Genomic DNA, 14,575 nt, shown 5'->3' with positions numbered 1-14,575 from the left:
GCAAATATAAGGTAGAGCTGAACTAACACGAAGACACAATGAGATAGTTTATACACACGACTCATGGCCCCTCCCACCATCATAGGGCACCCCGACCTGTGGTCGTGCAGAGAAATGATCGTAGATATTGTTCTGTGGGTAACGCTTGACTGGGCCCATCTCCTGAGGCATGTTGGGAATGGAGCGACACGGAGCCATGGCGCCTTGTGAGAGGGGTTGGCTGTATTGGTAGCTCTCAGGAGAGTCTGTATTCATGTTGGGGATCGATCGACTGGGTAGGACGGGCCGAGATTGGGGGAAGTGTGCGTTCGAGGGCATCTCCGAGGCCTCTTTCACACTGTGGTGACGCGGGGCATGGAAACTGGCTCCTCTTCGTAAGTAAAGGTCGTCTTCGACATATCGGGGAACTTTCCCCAACCTCAGACTGGGGTGACGCCCACTGGCGGCTACTCTAGCTTGACCAGGGGAAGAGAGAGCTTTACTGACAGAAGAGTGCTTCTGAGGGTAGCCATTGCTGTGTGAACGTTGATAGCTACCTGAACTGCTGGGATAGGAGGGTTGAGAGAGAGCAGCCTGCTGGTACTGGGGGAGGCTGTGAGCTGATGGGGAGTTGCCATGACGATGGAACACATCGTCGCTATCGGGAACGGAGCTTTGAGGGGAAAATCCCCTAATTCCAGAAGTGGGTGGGGCAGACATGGCAGAGTTGGTTGATCCAAGACGTTGTCTAGACCGGGGTCTGTGTTGAGGGGTGGTGTCAGAGAGGTCTAGTCTGAAGTGAGGGATGTGCTGCGTCCAATGGGAGGTGCTCCCCGACGAAGCTGACGACTCGGAAGAGCTCAAAGGTGATTGGACAAGGAGAGACTGACGAACATAGAACAGCATGTATGCTCCAGGTGTGATCAGCTGTTCCTCTGTTACCGGCTGTACGCTCACGTCATCGAAGCCATACCAACGTCCGTCGGCTGGATTACGACAGTACGCAATGTAGTGACCGCGGTTCATGCTCCCCGTGTGGTTGCAGACAGCATACAAGTCGTAGATATTTTCTAGTGCACTCTCAGCGAGGGACGAGGATCGACTAACAGATGAGTGGGCGGGGCTTGATATACGATGCTCAGGGGAGCCGTAACCATTGGCAATTGAGTGAGAGGGGGCGCTTCGAGTACTTGCTGGACTGTCGCAAATGGGTGGGGTTTGCATGGAGTCTGGTGACTTGCCGTCTTTCTTTGTTTTCTTCCACCATTTGCTGGAGGAGTTCTTTGCTTGTTTTTTGTCTCCTTTACTCGAAGGCTCTTGGAAGGTGACAGATTTGGTGGGTAAAGCTTTAGGGACCCGTGGGACGTGTCCGATCTTGTGTCGTCTCTCCAGGGTAGCAGAGCCGGGCCTAGTGGGAGAACGAGGTGCGAGGAAGGGAGTCATGTCCAGCCCTCTCACTGGGAACTTGACAAGAGTGTTGAGCTTAGTCCGCGAGTGGCTGACCTGAGGGGGAGGGGGAGGAGTCATAGAACATTCTATAGACACTAGTACTAGACTATAGGTCTATCCAAACTTGTTTATTAGAGGAATGTCATATTTTCGATAGGAAATCTATCTGTACGCAATTCTCAGGGCTTTCAGGAAGACCAGCAATTTAGCTGATGAGACTCCCCAGATAAATAAAAGTTGACTACTATCAGTATTAGTGGAGGATGTATTGACAAATGGCAGTGAGGATTAAGGAATTAACATTAGTACTTGAAACTTTGAAACTTTGGGGGATTGCTTATAGTGTACGTTCATACATGCATGCTGTAGTTTAAATTCTGTAACTCTATCTGTATTGGATTTCTTAACAGTACACAAGAAAATTCTTTCAAACAAAGTCACAAATTTCATATAATACGTAACATAACATATGTATGTGAACACACACGCACACTGACTTACATGTCTGAATCTCTTGAGATGCAGTACCAGCACGTCGGGCACAGTCCATAGAGTGATCTTCTTGGTGGCGTCCTGTTGACCCTGCTTACAGTGGGGGCAATACCACGAGTCCTCTCTGTTCAACTGTAATGGGGGGGGGGGGGTTACAAGAAGGCGTCTCAAAGTGTACAATGCAGAATGAAGTTACCAATATATAATAGCAAAAACTATCCGCTCTATCTAGTAACTATAATTATATAGTACACCTCGTAGTTATGCATATGACGTACGATCCATAATTAAATAGTCCATGTATCTTTCATTAGCTCGAGAGTTAGTTAGAAAATACATTATATCAATCGTAAGAATTCTCACAAGTACTCACAGTCTCCTCTCTGGTGTAGATCTTGAGGCAGTCTCTGAGTGAGGTCTCCAGTGGGGCCTGGTACATGTCCCTCAGGCTGGCCACACTCTCATGGGGCTGGGGGACAAGGTCTGGGACCACCCCAAACACACCTGCCTTGGTCTCAGGTTCCCACTCCGCCACTATCTTGATGTGGGCGGGGCCTCCGTACAGTAGACTCACATGGAGTGCTCTAGGGGAGGGAGGATTATGACTGAGAAGTGTCTAATATGATTATGTGTGGTGGCTTTCATAGTTAAATTAAACATTATTGCATACAGACTGTTATTAATCATCGTGCAGACTATATTTGGACACGTTACTATCAGTATGCGTGTACCTTTTATTCATTATTTTATGAAATTAGATACGCTATATGAATTTAATTGGCACATCACTAATCACCGTGCAATGAATGTTAGATTTCTCTATATGTGGACAAAACCAGTAAATACTATAATAGCTATAATTATTAGTACTCACTTGTCTACTGATTGGGAGTAGAAGGGATGGTCAGCATCGGTGGGGAGAATAGATCGCCCTGGCAACCCGTCCACGATACGGCACTGGAAGAGTACTCCACTACGACAGACCTCTGGTAATCGCACTCCTTCCCTCAGATTGGTCGACATTGCTTTGAGTACCACTGACTGGAACTGCTGGTGAGTGAGGTCTCTCCACACACGGAGGATCAGGGGAGAACCAAACCTGTGAGGGTGTGTGGTGTGTGAAGGTGAGGGTGTATGGGTGTGTGTGGTGTGGTGTGTGTGTGAGGGTGTGTGTGTGTGTGTGAAGGTGAGGGTGAGGGTGTGAGGGTGTGTGTGTAGGGGTGTAGTGTGTGTGGGGGTGTATGTGTGTGCAGTGTGCAGTGTGGGGGTGTGTAGGTGAAGGTGAGGGTGAGGGTGAGGGTGTGAGCCTATGTGAGAGATTCTCATAAACATTGACCAGCAAACACGTTGACATAATGTAAGCATGTGAGGGACGCATGTGAATACACTGTAGCCACGGTAATAGCAGCTAACAAGACAACACATGTGTCTAGTCAATCCCACACCAAAAGCTTTTATGGCAACTGATTAGGTTGGAATTTGATACTACTGGGTAAGCTATTCATGGCCCTTGTTTCCCCTACACAACTGCTACTCTCCTTGCCTGGAGAATGTTTGGAATGAAAAGGCGAGGGGGTGTGGGTAAGGGCATCTTGTACAAGCATTCCAAATTACTGTGGGCACGTATATGTATTTAATACAGTGTATAACACGATTATTATAGCTAATATAGCAATTAATTAAAGAAATCACTTTAGCTAGCTATAGCTGTAAAATGTGAAACCTTTTGAGAGCAGTGACACCTGAGCAAACCAACAATGACTGTAATAAAGAGTTGGCCTGCTAACACTTGGTTGAAAGACATGCTATATAGAGACTTTGGGACTTGTTAACCAGCAGAGCTGGCTGTGTTATATTGCATAGGGTCACCTGCTTATAGACCAGGTGACTACGTTTTCACTGTACATACTCAGATCTAGATATGCAGAACCTCAATCTAGATTTGTATATACTGGCTGTAACAAAATAATGTGTTGAACTCATACATGATTGGAGCAAATGAATAGTTTGTGAGCAATGTCAGACACTACAGAGCTTCCAGCTATGAGGAGAATGCACACACACAGTCATGCACAATGGAGGCTGCTTTTGTTGGTAGCAACAGAGACACTCAATACCTATGCATTAAGTACGTATAACCACGCAGAAAGTGTATACAAACAAATGCAGGTACTGAAACAGCTACACTAATTACAGATGGTTAAGGGAAACTATAGCTACCTGCATCACTAGCAACCTGTGTACAAAACACACATGCAATCAGTCAAGGGGAATCAACAGCCACGTACCTACAAGTAGCTAGCTACACAGCTATCAATATGAGAAATCTTCTACTAACATTACATAGAGCAAAAACAAACAGGATTAATATACTGACTCAGAGGTAATTGCATATATCAACAAGAGGATTAAGCAAGGGAATTAGCTAGTATGAGATATCACTCTGACAGAATTAAGGGACTTTAGATAGTTTACCTACTTAGAGACTTGTATAATACACGTACAATTGACTAATGCTAGTTCACCTTTTTCCGTAGTTGGTTTGCCCGAATTTATTGACGACTAGCACTAGCATGAGCTCTTTGGAGCCTGAGGGGTTGTTGTGGGACATAGCCTCAGGGTTGTCTCCGCGATACGGTGGACACTCAAACCCAAACAGGAGGTCGGAGGAATTGACCACCGAGATGTGCTGGTCATCATAGAAAGTGCGGTTAAATCCACCTGCGTTGAGATCGCACAGTACAAGGTGGTACCTGAGGGGGGGAGGGGTGTTATGGGATATGGTGTGTGTGTGTGTTTAAAATTGAATACGAGTTGTTGCTATATTGTACTACTTGTACGTACTTGTATGGTTCACTGCATATATACCACCCGAGCAAAATGCCAATAATTTTTTATACTCTAATTAACCAACGTGTATGGTAATTAATATTGATTTTACGATATGCATGCATATTTAGCATGCCTGTAGCAGATATATTCAATATATGAATTCCCCTCTCGTGTTAGTCACCTGTTGATCCCACAGAGCTCTGCTAGACTGTTCCTGAGATCCCTCACAGTAGAGTCTATGGATATATTGACCCCGTACACCCTCGTGACACGGGCGGAGCTCCGATACACGACTGACACGTACACTGGTCGACTGTGTCGCTGGGGGAGGGGGAGGGAGACACACACGTAGGGGTCAAAGGTTGCTGAGCGGGTTCCACACGAAGGACAGATGACGACTGATCGAAATTGTCCCTGGAACTGGTTCTGGATGAATGAGTTGTTGCGCACGGCATGACTCCTCATGGTTTCTGCTGCCACCTCCTCGTCAGGGCGACCAGTACTGTCCTGCGTGGGCGTGTGTGCAGGGATGGGGGAAATGTCATGAGGAATGGAACTACATGCATGATCGATTAGTGCTTAATGAAATGTCACAGGTCGTTGAAAATACGATTGCTACACTTTAAAAAGTGGAGACATCTGTGTGTGTTTTAAAGCTACCGTGTAAGACACTGACATAATGATGTAGTTTACAGGTGCTCTAGAGTGCTAATGACAGCTATTTGAGAGGAATCAATAGCAAGGCAGGTGATGCGGCTAGGTTGAAAGGGTGTGAACAAGCGAGGTGATTACTGTAAATTACTGACAAATGCTGTAATAGAAGAAACTGGTGACTTGGTAAATAAAAGAATTGCTAAACTGTTAGTGGCACACAGCAATCATGGTTAACAGCAAAATGAGATCACATACTAATAAGAATCGTATTGCTGCTGGCATACTTAAATCACGTTCAGGAATTACATAATCGTACAAGAGATTGTTACCGTACACCTGCACATCGAGGCCAAAAATCCATAATTAGTTACCTTAATATGCTTGTACTTCTTCTTGCCAGCTTGATTCAGGTCTTCGTGCACATTGTCCAGCAGCCACAGAAAGAACTCCTGAGCATCGTGTTGTGAGGAACCCTGGTACTGGCTATTATATTTACCCACGACGTCCTTGAACTCAGCTGTTAGCTTGGGGTCGTATTGGCCGTTCCACAGACACTTGAGCAGGACAGCAAACTGTTCGGTCACAACACCATTGGTACCAAACTTTTTCATCGCTGATTTCTGACGGTTCAAGTCATTCTTGTACAGATCTGTTACAAAGTATTCGGCTAGTCGGTCCGTGTTGCTGAGACACTGCAGTACGGCGTTCATAAAGCAAGTGTTGCCGTGATTGAAGAGTCCGCACAGACCCGGCGGATGCTCGGGAGAGAAAGCTCGTTGGTCGGCAGTAGTTCGCATGGAAACGGATGTCACTAGCCCATCTCGTTCGTTTCGCTGCTGGTATCGGGTGGATTGGATTATATCACTGGAGGATCGCAGGTGGTCAGGGGGGTCATGGGAAGGTGTGTATGTCGAAGTCTTCTTCAGTCCACCCAGGAAAACATGCATGAAGCTTTTCAGACCTTTCATTTTCTTTTTCTTTGTTTGCTTATCTTGCTTGTTCTGCTGCTCCTCTTGTGTGTGTATGTAGTGGTCTTGAGCGCTCCTACGGCCTCCAGAGCGTGTGCTTCCTTCATCGTCAGTGGCTGGACCGTCTATGAGCGTGGGGTCGGAGCTGTACTGGTTGTATCTGTTGCGATCAGTCACTGGAGTAAGATGCATGGGAGAGGCGTGTGGGTGGCGACGTCCATTGCTCCTGAAGCTTGAGCTCTGGCCTCTGTACTGCGGTGCTGTATCCATAACTAACTGGCTGCTATATGTATAGATGAGAGCTTGGACTTTTGTTCTAAGCTGGTTGGTATTCGATAGTAAACAATCAAGCTTCTTGAGGCTAGATTGGATGCACGATTACAAGCTAATTACAAGCATTCTTGGGGCTTCCTGGCAGAATGTTGTTACAAGAATGCTGTACTGTACTGTAGAGATACGCTTTTTAATTAACCTTTGAACCCTTTGTGTAATAGTCCATGTGCACGTACTTGGAAGATACTCTATACTCTACTAGGCCTATAGGACTGATCTAGAGCTTCTGCAAGATGGAGGAAGAAGAAATTGGCTCTCCAAATAGCTCAAAAGCCTATGAAGCTGATGTATCACTATCTGAGAGCTATGGAAGTGTTGCTTTATCCGAAGCTTTACCCAATGAGGACTGTCTAGAGAGACCACCCCCTGTGACGTATGTGAGAAGACCACCTCCCCTTTCCTCTGTACGACAACAGGTGGAGCTCATCCGTGCACGCAGTCGCATTGTAGAGTTAGAGTCTGCATTGGCTGCTGGTCGACGGGCGGTCAAGAGGGCTCGTATAGAGGAGGACGATCATGTGACCAGTCATGTGACCCTCGACAAGGAGGAGCAAGAACGACTGCACAAGGTAAGAAGTTATATAGTGAACGGAATGATTTGTTACCGTGGTAACCTGCAGCTTGAACAAGAGCGTTGCAAGTTATTGGAGGAAATGAGCTCAAAGAAATCGGAACTGGAGGCAACAAAAGACAAGCTAGAAGAAGTTAAGTCGGAGCTTACGGCGATTCTGTCAGATAAGGAAACAGAGATGAAGAAGTTGAGAGAGGAGGTGGCTGAGGTGAGTAATTATTAATAAAAGAAGTTTCTTATTATGGACTTAGCGTTAAATAGTCTTAAGAGCATCTTTAAACAACCATAACTTAGTTCCGTTGGTTAATTTATTATTTTCTGAAAGCTTAGAGAGAGGCCTTTCAGATGATGTGTTAAAATCAAAAGTATATTTTCGGTCTGTTTTTTGACAAAATACCATGGTCTTTTCTGAAAATGGGTCCGTTCCAATTTTGAGATTCGAGCATACCATCTGAAAGAGCCCCTTCTAAGCTATCAGAAAATCACAATTTGGATCATCAGAACTCTAGTTATAGAGCCAACTCTAGTACTTTTAAGACGAAGGTGCATGTAAACTATACCACTATGTGCGATTCTTCTTAGGTAGAGTAGCCACTGTTGTATTTTTAGTTCAGGTTTACTATTGAAACGTTTCACTCATGCTGTTGATCAGTTACGCAGTGGTCTGGATGACAGCAATGGGTCCCGGGCTAGACTGGTGATGGAGGTGGACTCACTCCGACTGCAGGCTGCCTCTCATGCAGTACAAGAACTGGACACTCTCACTGCAGCTCACACAAGGTCTGGTGCTGTACACACTAAGGCTGGCAGCACTACAATATAGCTGCATTGCGATTAAAACAATGCTTAGTAGGCTAGCTTACAATCTAGCTACTTAGAAAGGTCTCTTTAATGATGTACATTGCGTTCTGCTCGAATGTTCCATTTTCGAAGAAAAAGCATATAATTATAGCCTTGGTGATTTTTCAAGCTGTTCCCGAATGTTACATTAATATTTCATCATGTCTCCCCTTAGGACTGTGGAGTCCCTGACGGCTCGTCTGAAGGGAGCGGAAGTGGCCGAGGGAGCACTGAAGAGCAGTCAGGCCCGAGTGAAGGACCTGGAGAGACAACTCAAGACTCACAGACAAGATAGCTACTTGATGGAGACAGTGAGAGAGAGGTTGCTCCTCTGTGATGAGCTGGAGCGGAGGATGGGGCAACTGCAGGAGGAGAATAGCGTGCTAATAAGGAACAGGGACAACCAGCACTTACTCAGGTAGAACAGCAGCATACGTACTACAATAACAAAGTTTAGCAGGGATGTGCCCACAATGTTTGAATTGGTGGCTCTCAGTCTCAATTCAGCACACAAATGTGCCCTCTTTTACAGTCATTAGGCAGATGTGGTTATTTTTGTCTAGAGGTGGTTAGTACCAACCACCACCACCGACCAATGTGGGCACATCCCTGGTTTAGATATGGCTGTACAGGAAGGCACAAGTTACATGTAAGGTGACACATAATTGGCAGTCTGAAATATTATGGCTGTGCGTTAGAATGCCCACCAGGAGGGCACTGAATTTGGTATTATAGGCCATCACATTGTGTTTGCTTTCTCTCCACCCTTAGATACAAGGTGACTTCATTGACAGAGCGCTGTGAGCGTCTTCAAGGACTGGAGGAGAGTGCTGCCAGACTCACTCTGGAGAACACCCAGCTGAAGGAGAGGCTGGAGGGGGTGGAGTCAGGGGGTGGGGCATCAACAGCGCTGCTCCAGTATCGAGTGTCACAGCTGCAGAACAACGAGAAGATCCTGGTGGCTAAGAGAGGAGAGCTAGAGGCAAAGTTAGTGAGGCAAAATGGCTCCTACATTTGTTGATTCAGTGAATTGTGTAGGTGCTTGAAATACCTATAGAATGATGTGTTCAGCAATGATTGCTTTTAAATTGCATTTTTCATTCGGACAGCATGGGCTATTATAGCCTTGGTGATTTTCCCGAAATGGGCCTGTTTTGAATAGCTAACTTTGAGTGCTCATTACTTGAGTTAGGATTGTGCATTTCAAAATGCATTTTTTAGCCCTTTGAAATACCTCTCTAAAATGCATTAATTTTAGACATTTTTGTGATTTTTATCTCTCTGGTAATGTGTATTAACTGTGTTCATGGTTCCACCTCTTGCACAAAATGACGATTCTCCCTCCCTCCCTCCCTCTCTCCCTCCCTCCTCCCTCAGACTGCATACCACTGAGGCAGATGCTGCAGTAGCTAGCCATGCGCTGAAAGAGGTTAAAGGTCAACTGAGTAAGGCTCAACAGGAGTGTAAAGACAAGGATGAGAAAATTCAGAGGCTAGAAAAACGATTGCTGTTTGTAACCAAGGTGTGGGTGTGGTCATTTGATTGGTGTCTTATATCATGTGACCTCCCTAGGAGCGAGAAGGTTGTATGAACGTGCTCAACTCTTACTCTCGTGACTCGGGGGTGGACGGAATATTGAAACAGAGTATTTCAGAGGTACGGGCTTATACTAGGTTATGTCCTGTCATGTGTCTGGTCATGTGATTTGTGCTGCTGCAGTTGGAGTCACAAGTGGTGAGAGCCAATGCTAGGATCGCTGAGCTGGAGGTATGTATGTCATAACGATGTGGTTATGTTATTATGGGCAGCTCTTTGACTATACCTACATTGTTGCCATGTTGATTTTGAACCATCCCATACGTATAATATATATCTATAATTAAAGCAATCGCTAGGGCTATACTTTTCTTATTGGGCACTAGCTAATTGAATTCTATGATGACAATTATTATCCCCTCATGCAGATTGAGATTGAGCAACACTCATCCAGAGCTATTGCACACTGAACATTACCGATTATATGCGTTCAATTCGTTAATATTGTTATATACACGTACATGTATCTTGTATCTTTGTGTATAAAATTATATAATTATTATATTTTTTTAATAAAAATTTCTTGTCATGTTCGTTAACGTTGCCAAGTTGTGTGTGCAAAAGAAATCAAACACAGACAAACTATAATTATAAACACACAGTACAAAGTTCACAGTCCACTGTAGGATGGGTTGGAGGGTCGCTGGGTGCTGTCCACATACAAATCCTCTCTGGAATGGGTGTGTGTGGGGGTGTGTGTGTGGGTGGGTGGAGTGTTAGCAACAATACGACAATTGTGTGTGGCTCTAAGATTATACCTATAGCAGTGAAATTAATTACGGGCTCTCAAAGGCTGAAATTTGGAAAAAGACGTAAGGCTATATGCCCTTGCTTTTCAAAATTAACAGAAGTGGTAAACTAGGGGCTGTGTCTCTAGCAATAGCAGCAGAGCTAGTATAATACTGAAAATAACTATAAGAGGCTCAAACCCCCTGAACCCCCTCCCCGTGGTTCAGTTCATACGTACGACACTGAGTTAGATGTAATTATCGACACACAATCATAATAGTGATGTAACTATTACATGCATAGTGTGCTCACACCTGAAGAATGGGAATAAGTGAACAAAGGAAGCCTTGTTGATGTCTGCCTGTATGATAGGAGAAGAGTTACCCACTCCCTCCTTTTGCTGCTGCTTCTTTCCCTTCATCACTGAGACTGGTGTGGTGGAACACAGGTGAACCACTTGACGGAGGTAGTCCTGAAGCTTTAGTCGTCGCTCCTCTACCAAATGAGAAGTCTGTATGCATGGGTGTGTGGGTGTGGGGTGTGTGGGTGGGTGTAGGTGTGTGTGGGTGGGTATAGGTACATGGAACCACTGAACAAATTTAAGTCACTAACACGTACACATCACTAACACGTACACAGGCTTTTAGCTACAGTGTCAAATGTATACATTAATTAGTGTACATCATCATGTATTAATAGACAGTCTGTCAATGTGTCAATAAGATCTTGATGACGCTTTACATGCACCAAGGACAGAGCACATACAGAGCAGTGAGGCTACACTGTACACATGTATGTACATGTACCTTGTTTCTGGTTTTCCTGGGTGGAAAGTTGAATGAGTTGACCTGTGGGAGATGTTTGGCTAGTTGTGTGTGGAACTCTCTGAACTCTGCATAGCGACGATACACATTCCACTCTTCCTTTCTCACTCGTACAAACACTTGGTAGACGTGGTGGCCTTCTGGACCACGCCCCTTTTTGATGGCCGAAGGGATCCACATATCAACCAGTCTGGTAGGGGAGATACGCAACAGTATCAAGTCAATATAGGCTCAAGGCTAATTACGTGACACTGTTATAATAAGTAGACTACAGCCAGTGTAACAAGCTGTTAGGTACAATTACTATGATTATTAGTGGTCACCCTTCAGGCAGACTAAGAGTGGCTGTGATAAAGACCAACACAAGTTACAGTACTTGTAATGGATATAAAGAGGTGGCCTACAAACACAGGTTGATCGAAACACAGCAATTGTAATGGATATTAACCTAGCTGTATTATTAAAATAGAGGGTGACCTGTTGCAATAGACAGATTTCACTGTTAGTGCATGTACACTCACGACTTAGGTTGCAGTGCACCAGGGGGGAGACTGTCAGCAGGAACAGGGAGCTGTGTGAGGGAGGGGGGAGGGGGTTAGGCTAGTCTGATGTCACTCTGAGATTGCAGCGTACCTGTAGTCCAGCCTCTGTGATGGAGGCCACCAGAGTTGTTATAAGAGTGTCCTTACCAGCCATTGTCTTGTGGAGTCGCTCGTTTAACTCCATTAGCTCTCCGTACATCTCAGCCATCTACGTACAAGAAAACAATCAACAGCATTGACTGCAAAACTATTACATGAACATTATAATTATTATAGCTACAATATAAAGGATACAAATAGGACCTACATAAATTCATGTGTAGCATAGCCTTGTTCTCAGGCCAATTTTCCTCTGATACAATTATCAGAAATTAAAATACGGCGTAGTGTCCATTGCATGGGTGTTAGTGTTCCCAGCCTATTTTTGTATTATTCAACTTTCAGTATACAAGTACCAGAGGAAAATCGACCTGGGAACGAGGCTAAGCCATATATAACTAGAGTGTCTAGCCCCCCCTACCCACTCACCTGTGCCAACTTCTGCTCCTGTCCCTCGGTCTCAGTTGAACTGGGTACAAGACTCTCATTGCTCTGGTGGGTGGAGTTACGCACCATACCCACGTACTTCTTGAGTTGCTCTCTCAGAAGATCATTCTCTCTCTCTAGCCCCGCCAGCTGACTCGTATGCAACTCTCGTAGCGATGCAATCTCATTGGTCGATCCCTCAAGGTCCGACAGCAGCTGACTACGAGTGGACTCAAGCTCTGCAACCATCCCTCGAAGATGACTGCATGTGTGTACACAGATAATGACCTACGTATTAGTAATTAGTACGTATGAAAAATCTTTGCGAATGAACTAAATCAACAGAACATTTGACACTTTGCGATTTGGCAAGGATCGTAATATCATATACAAACTGGTATAAGTTTAATTTGTAAAGTCATTAGCACTTGTATGTGTTTTATGTTTGCAAGTGGTAATACGGTAGAGGGGAAGTCAGCTATGTACAAAAACACATTTACCTGTTTGTATCCTCCAACTCTTTCTTTGCCTTGACTAACACTAGCACAGCTTCCCTCAACTCCTCAGCGGACATCTTGGTTTTGGTCTCTCCACTCTCCAAACTCATCACACCCTCTACAGGCTGACTGGTCGTCGCCGACAACACAAGAGCCGTTGCATTGACGGCCGCTTCAGTCTCGTACATACCAAAGTCATGTGATACTGGCTCAATTCCAAATGAAACATACATGGGGGAAACCCCTTCCTCGTTGATACTCAGTCTACTTGATGACGAGGATGCACTCTCTCCAATAGGGGGTGTGTCCAATTCCTTTGTGTGCACACTGATGTAATGATCACTGTTGTTAGGTGTAACCACTTCCTTAGTGCTTTCAGGTTTAACTCCTTCCTCACTCAATTTTACTGAACTATCGTTTTGCTGAGGACGAGGTTTCTTCTTCTTTTTCTTTCTTTCCTTTGCATTGACAGCCACCACATCATCACTATCATCTCCATCATCTGTATAAAGACCATAAAATGAAACTATTGGTTAATTAAGATACTACATAGATACTGATAACACAATGAGCAACAATCTGACCATTGTTGTCTGCCATCCGATTGATAATGGTGGGGGGATGGTTTAGGACAGGAGGGGGCGTGGCCTCCAGGGGGACGTCCACCCGAGTGGAGGTGTTAAGGTAGTCAACGTCGATGGGTATGGAGAATATAATAGAGCAGAGGCCAGCAGCCATTACTGGGAGCATACTTGCTCGCTCCAAGTCGAGTACAAACGCATTCTCCAAGTACAGACCTCTGTAAGGGAACCACAGTGGATCTTAGGACAACTTTTATAAGTGTATATGCAATCATATTAAACAAAGCTAGGAGCCCATAAATTCTCTTATTTATGGGCTCCTGATACAATACATGCACAGCTATATACATTGTACAGTACAGTATCAATGTACATGTAGCAGGATTTGTAACCGTGAAAAGGCCAAAACATAGCTACGATCCTATACGATACATGACGTATGAAGACTAATAGAAGTACACAGTACTCACCTTAGACCCTGATCACTGCCGAGGATGGTGTGCATGTAGTTCTCGAGTGTACGCTCGTTAATAGCCGCTCGAAGCCACGCCCTCCCCCGGCCAATTTCTGTTTTGGTGTTCTCTAATTGAAGAAATCGTTGGAGCTCCTCCTGACTAGATGCCAGTTTTGCCAGAGCCCATAGCGTTCCCAGCCCTCCACTTCGAGTGGGTGGAACTATACGCTTAGGCTTGGGCTTTCTCTGACCGTGAAGTAGGACCGCCTCCCACTCTGTACACAGCGTCGACACTCTGTGTGATGTGTGTGAGTTGTGTGTGTGAGAGTTGTGTGTGTGGGGGTGGGAGTATATTTGATACTCACCGTATGTCTGTTTCTGTGGCAATCTCTTGTCTGGCTCCAAAATGCACCTGTACCTGTGATCAGGGCAAGTTGCATTTAGCTGCAATTCTTGCATAGATTTCATGCAACTATAATTAATTATAGCTCATTATCTTATTTGTTTATAGCACTTTATTGGATGGTCTACCTGTTTGACAGCATGTAGGAGCCTATCCAGAAGGTTCTGTCTGATCACTGCGTCGGAGCTGTTGGTGTCCATGAGTGAAGACCCTCTAGGTAGTGCAGGAGGGAGCAGGGAAGCTAGCTAAGCTTGTTTACTGAAAGGTGCTGATTCAGCACTTCAGTAAAAAGGTCATCTGACGGTC

General features: G+C 45.0%; 3 protein-coding genes across 3 annotated transcripts; 1 reads left to right on the top strand and 2 right to left on the bottom strand.

Annotated features, from left to right (window-relative positions):
• Positions 1–26: 26 nt before the first annotated feature.
• Positions 27–6,822, bottom strand: LOC135351233 (ubiquitin carboxyl-terminal hydrolase 31-like). The gene is made up of 7 exons (XM_064550194.1): positions 5,778–6,822; positions 4,934–5,259; positions 4,446–4,673; positions 2,795–3,019; positions 2,294–2,504; positions 1,930–2,052; positions 27–1,482 (listed from the first exon to the last, which is right to left on the bottom strand). The coding sequence occupies exons 1-7, from the start codon at positions 6,642–6,644 to the stop codon at positions 49–51; spliced, it is 3,414 nt and encodes a 1,137-aa protein (XP_064406264.1). The 5' UTR covers positions 6,645–6,822; the 3' UTR covers positions 27–48.
• Positions 6,823–6,835: 13 nt separating this feature from the next.
• Positions 6,836–10,243, top strand: LOC135351241 (mitotic spindle assembly checkpoint protein MAD1-like). The gene is made up of 9 exons (XM_064550204.1): positions 6,836–7,276; positions 7,328–7,486; positions 7,931–8,058; positions 8,294–8,536; positions 8,890–9,105; positions 9,496–9,640; positions 9,691–9,774; positions 9,838–9,885; positions 10,083–10,243. The coding sequence occupies exons 1-9, from the start codon at positions 6,941–6,943 to the stop codon at positions 10,122–10,124; spliced, it is 1,401 nt and encodes a 466-aa protein (XP_064406274.1). The 5' UTR covers positions 6,836–6,940; the 3' UTR covers positions 10,125–10,243.
• Positions 10,211–14,562, bottom strand: LOC135351234 (sorting nexin-29-like). The gene is made up of 11 exons (XM_064550195.1): positions 14,398–14,562; positions 14,232–14,284; positions 13,883–14,161; positions 13,416–13,630; positions 12,835–13,333; positions 12,338–12,596; positions 11,901–12,017; positions 11,789–11,838; positions 11,250–11,457; positions 10,758–10,954; positions 10,211–10,385 (listed from the first exon to the last, which is right to left on the bottom strand). Exons 1-11 carry the CDS (start codon positions 14,467–14,469, stop codon positions 10,325–10,327), a joined length of 2,010 nt encoding a protein of 669 aa, XP_064406265.1. The 5' UTR covers positions 14,470–14,562; the 3' UTR covers positions 10,211–10,324.
• Between the last annotated feature and the right edge of the window lie 13 nt (positions 14,563–14,575).

The sequence above is a fragment of the Halichondria panicea genome, chromosome 17, assembly GCF_963675165.1.
Source record: "Halichondria panicea chromosome 17, odHalPani1.1, whole genome shotgun sequence".
Lineage (NCBI taxonomy): Eukaryota > Metazoa > Porifera > Demospongiae > Suberitida > Halichondriidae > Halichondria > Halichondria panicea.
The sequence above is the reverse complement of the archived record's forward strand: the minus strand, read 5'-3'. Positions and strand labels throughout refer to the sequence as shown.